This window comes from Oculina patagonica, chromosome 5, assembly GCF_052425735.1.
Source record: "Oculina patagonica isolate OP01 chromosome 5, crgOcupat, whole genome shotgun sequence".
NCBI classification, from domain to species: Eukaryota; Metazoa; Cnidaria; class Anthozoa; order Scleractinia; family Oculinidae; genus Oculina; species Oculina patagonica.
This window is the reverse complement of record NC_135762.1, coordinates 16,669,550-16,681,596: the sequence shown is the minus strand read 5'-3', so window position 1 is coordinate 16,681,596 and position 12,047 is coordinate 16,669,550. Positions and strand designations below refer to the sequence as shown.

Sequence of the window (12,047 nt, the reverse complement as noted above, 5' to 3'; positions counted from 1 at the left end):
ATTACATCAATCAACGTCTGCTATTAACACGCGTACGCAATTACAGTTTCAATTTCAATTTCAATGTCAGGTGGGCCGAGAAAAATAGCGCTCCTTAGTGGATTTAAAAAACTATATGCACCTTTAGAAAGTACAAGTTCGTAGCGCGTTTTTCACCAGCAAGATCATGAGAAAATAATAAAATCACTAAACGATTTGAATGTTAAGTCAGCAATGTTTCTTTAAATTGTGCATATTTCGCAACTGAACGTGTCCCTATGTGTGCTGACAAGTTGACCAGCAAGACATGGTGCTACTTAAGTCGTTAAATGTAAAACTATGCAGAGTAACATAACATTACGGCTACTGAGCATTTTGTTTTATTTAGAGTAGAACGCAGAAGAAATGGAAATTCATAAAATGACACTTTTAGCGATCAAAACATTAAGCTTAAGCCTTATACTCTTTAACAACGAGTGTTTTAGCTTATGAGGCGAAATTTTTGGCAGAATAGGCTTCAAAGTAAATACTCAATATTTTGACCTGTCAAAAACGAGACATGACCGAGCAAAAATTGATTTGGCCGGTCAACATGACCGGCCAGTATTCAAAAATTATTTTGAGCCCTGTCACGTCTATAAATACTTCAAGCAGTGAATGAAAAACCGTTTTGTTTTCATCTATGAGAACCACTTTCAAATAGTTAATGCATAAAAAATAACAATCAGATCAGAATACAATAATTATTAATGTAAGGTCTCGCTATTATGTCTCGGCAGAGATACTTCTTTTTTGCAAGTTCAAATGTATGCAAATTTCGTGTGAAATGCAATTCGATTCCATTGTCTTGTTTACAAACTCTTTCTTAAGAAAGTTGTATTTTCGTGAATAAAAGCCATTGGCCTGTTTTGTTTTCCTGATCATGTTTTTCTGTGATTTTTACAAAATATGTGGTCTTTGTTTCGGAACTTTAAGTTGTACAAAAATTCCTATTTTGAACACAGATGTCACTTCCGGAATTTCTCATCTAAAATTCAATTGGTATTTAATTATAATTATTCGAAAGTTTTCATTTTCAAGTCATCTTTTCATTCGATAGCTTTACTGATCTCGTAAAAAATTCCATTCAAGTTCACACCAATACTGTACATTGCCAATGTTTTGCTGACGTCTTGAGAAGTGTCTTACTAACGTCACTAGTCAAATCTAAAATATATTCAAAACATGTTGTGCAAACATTCTACTCTTTGTGACAGGCGACTTTGACGCCCAACTGTGCGGAAATGAAAATCGACATACTTCTTGCTAAATATATAAAAAATAGTTTTAAAGTGGAGTCCGCCTCAAAAAAATGTACCGCCAGATCACACTGCTATTTGTAGAAACCAGCAAAGCGTCTAGTTTCAAAGTTTCCCACAAAAACATTACGTGACATGAATGACGTTACCCCTTTTATTTACAAAAATAGCTTCAACTTGTCAAAGCAACGACAGTTTTCCAATGGTGATTATTAGTACTTTACCCCTTAAGCTTTTTTCTCTGTCCTCCCGCCGAAGCAAAGAAGAGAACCAGATTGCAGATTAGCCCAAAAGTCGACCCAGTGTTCCTACAACGATTTACTGTCAAAACTGAAATAAAACCGATTGGCCCAGGCTATCCCCATCATTTTCAGCCGACAGGAGACTATCGTCTAGGACGACCAAAGGGTAAACTATAAATCGGCCACGCCCGATTAATCAGCGATTAGGGGAATGCGTTCGAGTAAGGCTTGAAAGGAGGGGTAGTTTTTGGTGTTGACTGGGATTTCTCCTTTTTCTTGTACAATTTGTTGATGATGGGACAAAAGGGGAAGGTGAAATGTTTGTAAGAATAATTTAACAACACTGATGGTGAATAAACTGTGAACAATAAGTGCCTAATACCAGCAGCACGAATTTGAAAATGCAACTCTGCAGTTCCATACAGTTGGTGTGAAACTGACCTAAAAAAACAGTCTCCACTCCCACCAACATCATAAGGCATTAAACTTATTAATGAAAGTTTCCCATTAAGAGATACCCAAGGCAAATTACAACTTTCATTTGCAGGAAGCATACCTCCTTTTAAATTTGAACTTTGGAAAATATGACCAAAAGCGCTATTGTGACTGAAGTCAGACTTTGTTTGAAGCATGTCAATTGATAACTCTTTCTGTTTACCAGTGCAATACTTGTATCTTTTTTTCTCTTTCTCTTTCTGTTTGTTTATGAAAAAAAACATATTTACTGTAAAAATGTTCAGAGTTACACAAAATAAACCATTTCTTGTAATTGCTACAAAAATTTCTAATAAGTGAGAAGCTTGGGAAATTATGTTTCAGTAGTTTTTTAAGTCTACTTCTGTATTTCTTTCTTCTGAGCAATTAAGAAACTCTACGAACAGAAATTCGAGATGGTTCACTGTCTCGTTTCCTGTTGCTTTTTGCTTTTTTCACAGCCTGAGATTTCTCAGCATTTGTAGAGATCATAGCAACAGAACAACTCCTATCGCCATTCTTTCCAGCTACAACACGGACATCTCTTTCATATCTCTTTATAGGCTTACTATCATAATTATTGTGGGTATCATTTATCGAAGTCTGGACAGAACTCTGTGCACGACGTGATTTGGTCACGTTATACAAAAGAATGCTTCCGGTGCCGCATTTATTCGACTGAACAATGGTTCGGTTGTATTCGATCGCTTCATCTGACTGAACAATGGTTCGGTTGTATTCGATCACTTCATCTGCTTTGATGTCGTCTACACCGTGCAAATGTTTAACGCAAATGCGAGCCTCATCACTCGATAACGCTGTGTTCTGATCACAAGTAATGATCAAGTGGCTCAACAGCCGCCGAGCTACATAACTCGGAAAGTTTGTTATTTGATCACAAGCCATGATCAAGTGGCACAATGGCCGCTGAGCTATACAACTCAGAACATTTGCTATTTCACCACAAGCAACGGTCAGTTTTGGTCGCAGTTCAGCAACCAAAGACGACAGAAGAGGCGATTCTTGTACGAGAACGAAAGTAAACAGTTTTACTAAGTACACAATCTAGCGACCAAACGAAAATTCAAATGTTCTAGCGAATTCGTGAAGCACGCGTGCAGAACAGCGACAAAAGACGACAAAAGGGACGATTAAATGCGAAAACGAGACTAAAATATCGTCGCACCAGTTTCGCGGCCGAGACTTGCCCCTGCAAAAATCAATCGGGGCGGCCAATTTGGAGTCCATACACCTGCGCGCGCATTACGGCTCGATTCATTACGCATAACAGTGCACAGGCCTACCAACTCAAAAGACACAGGACGCAAAACAGAATTAGGCTTGCGCTCTCCTTCGTCGAACGCAAAAATAGAACCCAGGGAGGGTAGGGAGGGTAAAAATAGCGAGGAAAAACCACAACTGACCTTTGAGACGACGCTGAACTCGTTAGGACCGAGGAGAAACCTGACTCGAGTGCGAAAAGACATGAACCAGGCTTGGGGGTGTCCGCTGTCGAAACCAGAAATTAACATTTTCTTTCCGCTCGTACAAACGAACGCGATCACATCCAGCAATGTACTTTAAGTATGTATTAATACATCTTTTGCTCTTTCTAAAGCACTATTTTTTTGTGATAGCTTCTGTTATTTACATGTAATTGAGCGCTAAAATTAGCTAACTTCCACACCGCCGCACATACTCTATTCTAGGTGGTTCAAAATATACTCTATGCACTCAACCAAAACAATCCTTTTCCGTTCGATAAGCTATCATTTTCGAGATAAAAGATGAAAGAATCCTGGCAAATTTTACCCTTTGCGTTCAATTATAACCATATTCTTGACTGCAAACGACCCGCCGTCAAAGGTCAATGTAGTTGTAGAAATATGAGTAACCACAAAGACCACCGCAGATTTTTTTAGCGCGCCAATCTAGCTAAAGTGGTTTGTAGTATGGTCTAAATATAACAGCTCAAATCAACCATAATGTTTTTCAAAAGTTTTACAGTGACAACAAAGGTCAACAAACTCGTCAAAACGGGACACACTCCAATAAGTTACATGAAACCAAATAAAATAACGTATCATATGCAACGTGAAAAAATAACTTAAAAAAATAATCTCACCCGTCTCTTTGCTCGTCCTTGTGACAATCTCAAGCTTGTGACGAATTACTTCTACTACTATTTTGTAACATCTGTCAGTCAATATTAAATCTCTTCTGAATGAACCAAAGACTTGATACGTTCAGCCTGTGTACAGCCGTAGCGTTATTCTCTTGCGTGACCGGTTTCGTTGGAGCCTGGGAAAGACTTTTGACGGCCGCCTGGCTACTCAAAATCCGTTCTGTTATTTTATTATTTGCGGGCCTATACAGTATCAAATAAACTTTCTTTGCTGGCCTGACATAATTATTTTTGTTTACTTGACGCGTTTGCTGATGAGTGCCGAGGCTTTCATAGACTGGTGCAACCGTAATTTAATATATCAATTTTTTATGGGGGATGCGAGTTACCACTGTTATTTTCTTAAAAAATTGTTTTCAAAATTATTCGTTTGTGAAACGCTACAGAGCTATGATTTTGGCAAGACACTTATTTCCGGATGCTCCATATTCTGATTATTTTATGATATTTTTCATGGAAACAAACAGAATTTGTAACAATGATGAAAACCAGCAATCGTCTAGCCTGTCTCGCGCGTGACTTTCACACTCGTTTCGCGTCCTCTTCTTGGTTACACACCGGCCACTGTAATAGGATTAGTGAAAATTTGTAACGTATTTTCGGATAAATTTTATTTCTTACACGGGGGGGGGGGGGGGGGTACTCGACATAATTTCGGGTAGGGAGGTGCGACCCGGCCTCCTAAATCCTGACCCTGTTTAAGACACGAGCCCCTGATTTTCCTACCCTGTTTAAGACAGAATGCCAATTTTTTGATACCCCGTCTAAGACATAAACAAGTACCTCACTGGCTTTGTTGTGATTGTGAATTATGCTTGGTCCATGCAAAGGTACCCCGTTTAAGACAAAAAGGGGGGAAATATAAACCCCGTTCAAGACAGAAAAGCCTATAAACCATATCCTATCGGGCCGCACGTCCCGTTAAGCCCTAATAAGGGAGTGCCCCCCGCCCACCCCCCGCCGGGCAGTGGGGCATAACATATTAAGGTGATTCCATTGAAAAAGAATTTGTAATCAAAATCTTTTTAAACTTTGCGCGGTTACAACTAGTACATCACCATGCTTGTTTTTGCGCTCTAGAGCTAAAGTTTATAAGTACTTTGCTAGTTTATAAAAGCAATATTAAAAAAAAAAAAAACAGGCTTGGTCGAGAGGCGCTCATTACATACAGAATCTTTTTGATAGAAGTAGAATATGTATATCTTCCTTTAGTGACGCAGCAATGTTTCAATAAGACGCCAAAATTTTTCCGAAAAAAGGAAAAGTTATGAAATATAAGGGCTATCGAAACGTCTAAATGCTTCCATTGAAAAACATTAAACGGATGTTAATGAAGATTCAATGAGAATATTGTTGTAAAGCAAAATTCGTCTTTTAGAATTTAGTTATTTTGATTCTCTGTCAGTTATTTGTTATTTTGGTCCTTCCGTGCAAGTCTTATGATGTAAGGTCCTGACAGCCCACACCGATGTTATAAGTTATTAGTTTATTAAGGGCCCTTATCGCTAAACTGTAGTTTTTGTTAGTACTCGAAGCTTTGGCCGATTTTGTTATTCAAGTTTATAGTCCAAGGTTATTCAAGGTTTAGCTCACACTAGGAGTTTCTTAGTTTAAGTTGTGTTGGTTATCTTGTCTAGTGTTTGTATTTGAAGGTTCTGTTCCCGGTAGATGAACTAGGAATTATCTACTGATCTTGATTTGGGACCTCCAGTAAGAATTCCTGTTTTGGTCTAGTTTTTGTTCGTCCTGAGTTGTTATTGGCTGTTCTAGCTCTGCGTTGGTTCTTTGTGTAAGTCTGTTTATATTTGCTTTCTCCAGTAAGTCTCGGAGATATCTCTGGTTTTCCAAGGTCACCGAGTGTTGTACCCAAACATGTCTACAATTTAGCTATATAACTGACAAGCCATCGCAGTAGTTTTTAGAGTTGTAGAGTGTGAGTACCCAGACGCAGCTGAAACAAAAAGGCATTACACAGAAGATCTGCTAAGAGTCCTGGTACCTCCTGCTTGCCAAGCGATACAGCTAGTAATCCCCGTAAAGACAATCTAACAATATTTCAAAATCGGGAAATCAAAAATTCTTAATCTTAGATATATCATAGAGAGTATTTTTTCTTTAAAGTTATGCACCGGGACTTAAAACATGGAAGGTGTACGTATTAAATTACAATGGTTATGCTTGAATACACTCATAAATATATTTTTTAATTAACATGTGATAATAGGTTTTTGGCCTAGGGAAGCCTTCAGTAAAACCTGAAGGGAAACTCTTTAATCCTGGGGGAGCCCGTTAGCTGCGGGAAGGCCGGGATCTGTTACAGCAGACAAAGTCTTCGGAGACGACTAGAACAGTAGACAGAACTTGGGTCCAACGTAGACTTTAATCTGTAGCCAAATAGTATTTTACAATGCAGTTATACTTAGGCGAAATAACAGGATTAGGTAATATCATCAAGAAGTCTTAACTAACATTAGATCGTGCACGTTGTAAAGCACTATTGGCTATAACGGAATTCATATTTTACAACATTAATTACTTCCAAAGCAGAGCAGGTGGCTAGTGCAGGTTACAGTTACACTTCAACACCAACTATACTTATGATCTGACACAACAACGGGCAGAGGCTACGGCCTACTAAACTGAAAACTTAAAAGAAATATTTTCTACGTTGGCTTTTCTATTTTGGTTCTTCCTGTATTTTCTTCCCTCACAAACACACGGAACGACTTTCTATAAAAATAAAAGCTCAGACAACTCTAGTTTCTCTGTTGAAAAACTTCGGAAAAAATTAACATTATTTTTTCTAAATAGCAGTCAGGGTAATGACACATAGAAAGCTTTAATCAAGAAACTACGCAGAGACTAAGGGTCTAGGGTACTTTGGTAACCAACGCGAGCTATGATTGGTCAATGGTTTCCAAAGGCAACCAGTAATGATCAATCACAGCTCACGTTGCTTATCCAAGAAATCCAAGAAATCCAAGAAATCCCAGTGCTGAAAGCTGATGTTCAGTCTCTCCAAAGTCTCCTGAATGGCAAATTGTCTTATTTTGCTTAAAACGAATATTAATAGGTCGTTAACAACATGAGCTAACCTTCTTTTTAAAGGGATAAGATTTCAAGTGCTTTGTAAGTCATTATTCTTCAAAAAGGTCTGAACTGATTTATTTAAAGCTTGTCCTTAATTAAGTTGTCGTCCACCATCTGTACGGATCCTGGGTAAGTATAACCAAACAACTCAAAGTCTTCTTTGTAAATATTCCAGAGTTGTCTTATCCTTAGCAGTGACAAGGTAGAATAGTAATTCTTCATCAAAGCGCTGGTGTTGCTTGGTTGCCATTCTGGAAAGAACACTTTGTCTTCTAGTTTAGTCTTTTTTAAAATGAATAGTGCATCATCTACCAGTGTTTCGTAATGACCGACATAATCGAACTGTATGTGGCATGGATGACATAACTTGTGCTGTTCACGCCAGTGCTCTTGAAATAAGCCGCCCTCCCTCCAGCGAAGAACTAGATAAGTTGCAAATTGTTCGAAGGTTGTGTTATCAGTATTAACATCGATATCAAGACCGCTTCGTTTGGCTAAGACGTCTCGTATTGTCTTACGGTAATCTTTCCAGTTATTCTTTCTTCGCTTGAATTTTCCCCAAAAGCAGTCTCTGTATGCAGATAATAGCCGCTGAAAAGGTTCTCTTACGAACATGAACTTTTTGTAGGTCTTGAGAATTTTTCTTTGGTCTTTCACAGTATAATTACTTAGAAATTTCAGTTTGTCCTTAGTTTTCTTGTGGACGCCATTTGTAATGTTGAAGCCCTCTAAGTTGGCCAGTATTCGCTTCCAAACTGTACAGGCTACCTTAGGTACCGAACAGTACACAAGTTTATACTTCTCCGACACAATAAAATTCGACAAATCGAGATCGTTTTCATTTGAATCTTTTGCATATTTAGCACAATAGTCCTTTATCTGTTTTGTTGTTTCGTTTTGCTTGGAAGTCATTTCAGTTAAGCGGAATGTATGTTGAAACAACTGCAATAAAACAAAAACAAAAAATCTGTTATTTATCTTTTTTAGTTGAAAGAAAATCTATTTTTTGATCAGAAGCTTGACTCTGAGAAATGAAAGAAAGTCTTTCGAGGTTCTTCACGTATCTGCAAAGATCTGCAAGAGGATTTTTGAACTGAGATCATTAAGGATCCTATAGATGATTCTTGAGAATAACCGCTAGACATCCTGAAGAGTCTTTAAGGGACTTTTGTCACGGATTTTACCAGATTTATTTAACAGCCAAAATTTATATTTGTGTTACAGGAAACCTAAAAGTAATAGTCTATTTTTATTAAAAATTACTATTTTGGAGCACAGAAACTGTTAACGAGCATCTTTGGCTACGGAAATAACTTGTTTGTTCAAGCTGGGGCGGAATTGTTGAATCATTAGACCCTCAACGATCCTACGCTTGTGGAATGTCTGTGCTGAGGAGAGAACACGCCAGGTGAAAGAATGTGATGGGTTTTTCCGCGGAAAAAATTAACATTATTTTTTCTAAATAGCAGTCAGGGTAATGACACATAGAAAGCTTTAATCAAGAAACTACGCGGAGACTAAGGGTCTAGGGTCCTTTGGCCCCCAACGCGAGCTATGATTGGTCAATGGTTTCCAAAGGCAACCAGTAATGATCAATCACAGCTCACGTTGCTTATCCAAGAAATCCAAGAAATCCCAGTGCTGAAAGCTGATGTTCAGTCTCTCCAAAGTCTCCTGAATGGCAAATTGTCTTATTTTGCTTAAAACGAATATTAATAGGTCGTTAACAACATGAGCTAACCTTCTTTTTAAAGGGATAAGATTTCAAGTGCTTTGTAAGTCATTATTCTTCAAAAAGGTCTGAACTGATTTATTTAAAGCTTGTCCTTAATTAAGTTGTCGTCCACCATCTGTACGGATCCTGGGTAAGTATAACCAAACAACTCAAAGTCTTCTTTGTAAATATTCCAGAGTTGTCTTATCCTTAGCAGTGACAAGGTAGAATAGTAATTCTTCATCAAAGCGCTGGTGTTGCTTGGTTGCCATTCTGGAAAGAACACTTTGTCTTCTAGTTTAGTCTTTTTTAAAATGAATAGTGCATCATCTACCAGTGTTTCATAATGACCGACATAATCGAACTGTATGTGGCATGGATGACATAACTTGTGTTGTTCGCGCCAGTGCTCTTGAAATAAGCCGCCCTCCCTCCAGCGAAGAACCAAATAAGTTGCAAATTGTTCAAAGGTTGTGTTATCAGTTTTAACATCGATATCAAGACCGCTTCGTTTGGCTAAGACGTCTCGTATTGTCTTACGGTAATCTTTCCAGTTATCCTTTCTTCGCTTGAATTTTCCCCAAAAGCAGTCTCTGTATGCAGATAATAGCCGCTGAAAAGGTTCTCTTACGAACATGAACTTTTTGTAGGTCTTAAGAATTTTTCTTTGGTCTTTCACAGTATAATTACTTAGAAATTTCAGTTTGTCCTTAGTTTTCTTGTGAACCCCTTTTGTGATGTTGAAGCCCTCTAAGTTGGCCAGTATTCGCTTCCAAACTGTACAGGCTACCTTAGGTACCGAACAGTACACAAGTTTATACTTCTCCGACACAATAAAATTCGACAAATCGAGATCGTTTTCATTTGAATCTTTTGCATATTTAGCACAATAGTCCTTTATCTGTTTTGTTGTTTCGTTTTGCTTGGGAGTCATTTCAGTTAAGCGGAATGTATGTTGAAACAACTGCAATAAAACAAAAACAAAAAATCTGTTATTTATCTTTTTTAGTTGAAAGAAAATCTATTTTTTGATCAGAAGCTTGACTCTGAGAAATGAAAGAAAAATCTTTCGAGGTTCTTCGCGTATCTGCAAAGATCTGCAAGAGGATTTTTGAACTGAGATCATTTAGGATCCTATAGATGATTCTTGAGAATAACCGCTAGACATCCTGAAGGGTCTTTAAGGGACTTTTGTCACGGATTTTACCAGATTTATTTAACAGCCAAAATTTATATTTGTGTTACAGGAAACCTAAAAGTAATAGTCTATTTTTATTAAAAATTTCTATTTTGGAGCACAGAAACTGTTAACGAGCATCTTTGGCTACGGATGGCTCGGATGGAAACGGTTTGCAACTTGAAAAAGTAAGCCTTACTTTTTCAACTTGTTTCCGCGCGTCTTCAAAAAAAAAATCGATATTTATAGCTGTAGCTTGATTTCCATCCGCAAATTAAGGTTATATCTTCCCTTAGATGTTCAAAGATAATCTTTTTTGAGTCTAATGCTTGCGTGCGCTTTGCGCATGCGCATTAGACTCTTTGTTATATGAAAAAAGCTGTTAGCAATCCCAAGGGAATGGTTCGGGATCGATAATCGTTCGCTGTAATGTAGAAAACAATGATCAGCTGCAAGAACGGACTCCGTACGGACACGCACGATTAGTTTCAATTAAAAACAGCCAATCAGCGACACGTGTTCCCACGCATAATTAAAAGTTCTTTCTCAAGTCACGATTATTCAACACTTGAACAGGACGAACTAATTTTCCAGTTAAGACATTTGTAAGCTTTTTGTGAAAATAAATCTTCGTTTTCAGTTCAGTTAAGCACTTGTGTTTTCGTCTTGCTTAAAAAGCAAGACGTCTTTGAGAAAAAATATTTCGACGGCGACTCGCGTTTATTTACACAATGCGACCAAATATTTATTTTGTTTTAAAAAATAGAAAACTTTACCTCGGTTTTTGTATTTAAGTCATTCGAATTTTGACCAATTTTTTCTTTACAGTGCAAACAAAAACCTTCAAAAATAAAAGATGTACATGGATAAATGTAAATCAAGTTACGCGACTAAATCAAAATGCGTTTGTTTGGCCGCTTTGCAGTATTACACTGTCCCGGCCTTTGCCATACACTGAAATCGAATTTCATGCTTTTACGACTCTCAGAGATCTTAAGTTCTTCTTACAGCTAGAAAAATCATAAAATGGTTACATTGATATGGAAGTGATGATTCGCGAAATTTGTACATCATGATAAACAGTCTTCGCTCCTGTGTATGGTAGCTCGATAATAATTGCCTAGTTTCCAGCGTTCAAAAGGTCATCATTATATTGACGTGAGCATTTACACCCGTTTTTAGGAAAATCTGTCACTAAGTGCTTACAGTACAATGGAGTAACAGTCACTATTTCAAGTGCTTTTATTGCAAAATCTGTTTCAAGAGTCATCATCAAAATGGTGAAAAATCTGAAAGAAAACGATGTGAAGTTCTTCAACCCTTGTTGTAATGAACATGCTTTTTGTAAATCGTCACGCAATCTTGTCCAAATGTTTAATCGTTTCTGCTTTTACGGACAATACGGAAGAAGTCACATCAACTCCTGTTCATACTTTAAATTTTGTGAAGCATATAACATTTATGACTGTTTCGTTTTCATCCATAATCATCCACGATGCCCCTAGCTTGCTATAAGCATTTTAAATTAAACTCCCGAACACAAACCTCTAACCAATTTTAACCGGCTTACGAAAACCGCGCAATCTGTATCACTATGCCATACGGCATTAGACTCATGTCACCCTTGGTGACCTATTTTTTAGAGGTTAAGTTGCCTACCACTAATTTTAGAACAGTTTAGACCAAAAATCTGCGAAATCCCCGTGACAGAATCTTCAAAATATCCGCCTACCAAAGATCTTCAAGGGTCTTCAAGGATATCAAGTTCTTGCAATGGTTGTACCAAAACATTGACTGAGGATCATGAAAGGGTATTGCAAAGATCTTTACTAATGTGAACTAATAATATTAATAATCAATCGACCATATGGCAGTTTCTTTTTGACAC

The 12,047-nt window shown here is 37.6% G+C and overlaps 2 protein-coding genes across 2 annotated transcripts; both read right to left on the bottom strand.

Annotated features, from left to right (window-relative positions):
- Window positions 1-7,335: 7,335 nt before the first annotated feature.
- Window positions 7,336-8,180, bottom strand: LOC144655026 (carbohydrate sulfotransferase 11-like). The gene has a single exon (XM_078515246.1). The coding sequence runs from the start codon at window positions 8,178-8,180 to the stop codon at window positions 7,347-7,349; it is 834 nt and encodes a 277-aa protein (XP_078371372.1). The 3' UTR covers window positions 7,336-7,346.
- An 891-nt stretch (window positions 8,181-9,071) lies between these two features.
- Window positions 9,072-9,916, bottom strand: LOC144655025 (carbohydrate sulfotransferase 11-like). Its single transcript, XM_078515245.1, has one exon. The coding sequence runs from the start codon at window positions 9,914-9,916 to the stop codon at window positions 9,083-9,085; it is 834 nt and encodes a 277-aa protein (XP_078371371.1). The 3' UTR covers window positions 9,072-9,082.
- Window positions 9,917-12,047: the final 2,131 nt, after the last annotated feature.

What these genes read in the sequence shown, in the direction of transcription:
- LOC144655026 (XM_078515246.1), bottom strand. Translation starts at nt 8,180, where the DNA reads ATGACTTCCAAGCAAAACGAAACAACAAAACAGATAAAGGACTATTGT.
- LOC144655025 (XM_078515245.1), bottom strand. Translation starts at nt 9,916, where the DNA reads ATGACTCCCAAGCAAAACGAAACAACAAAACAGATAAAGGACTATTGT.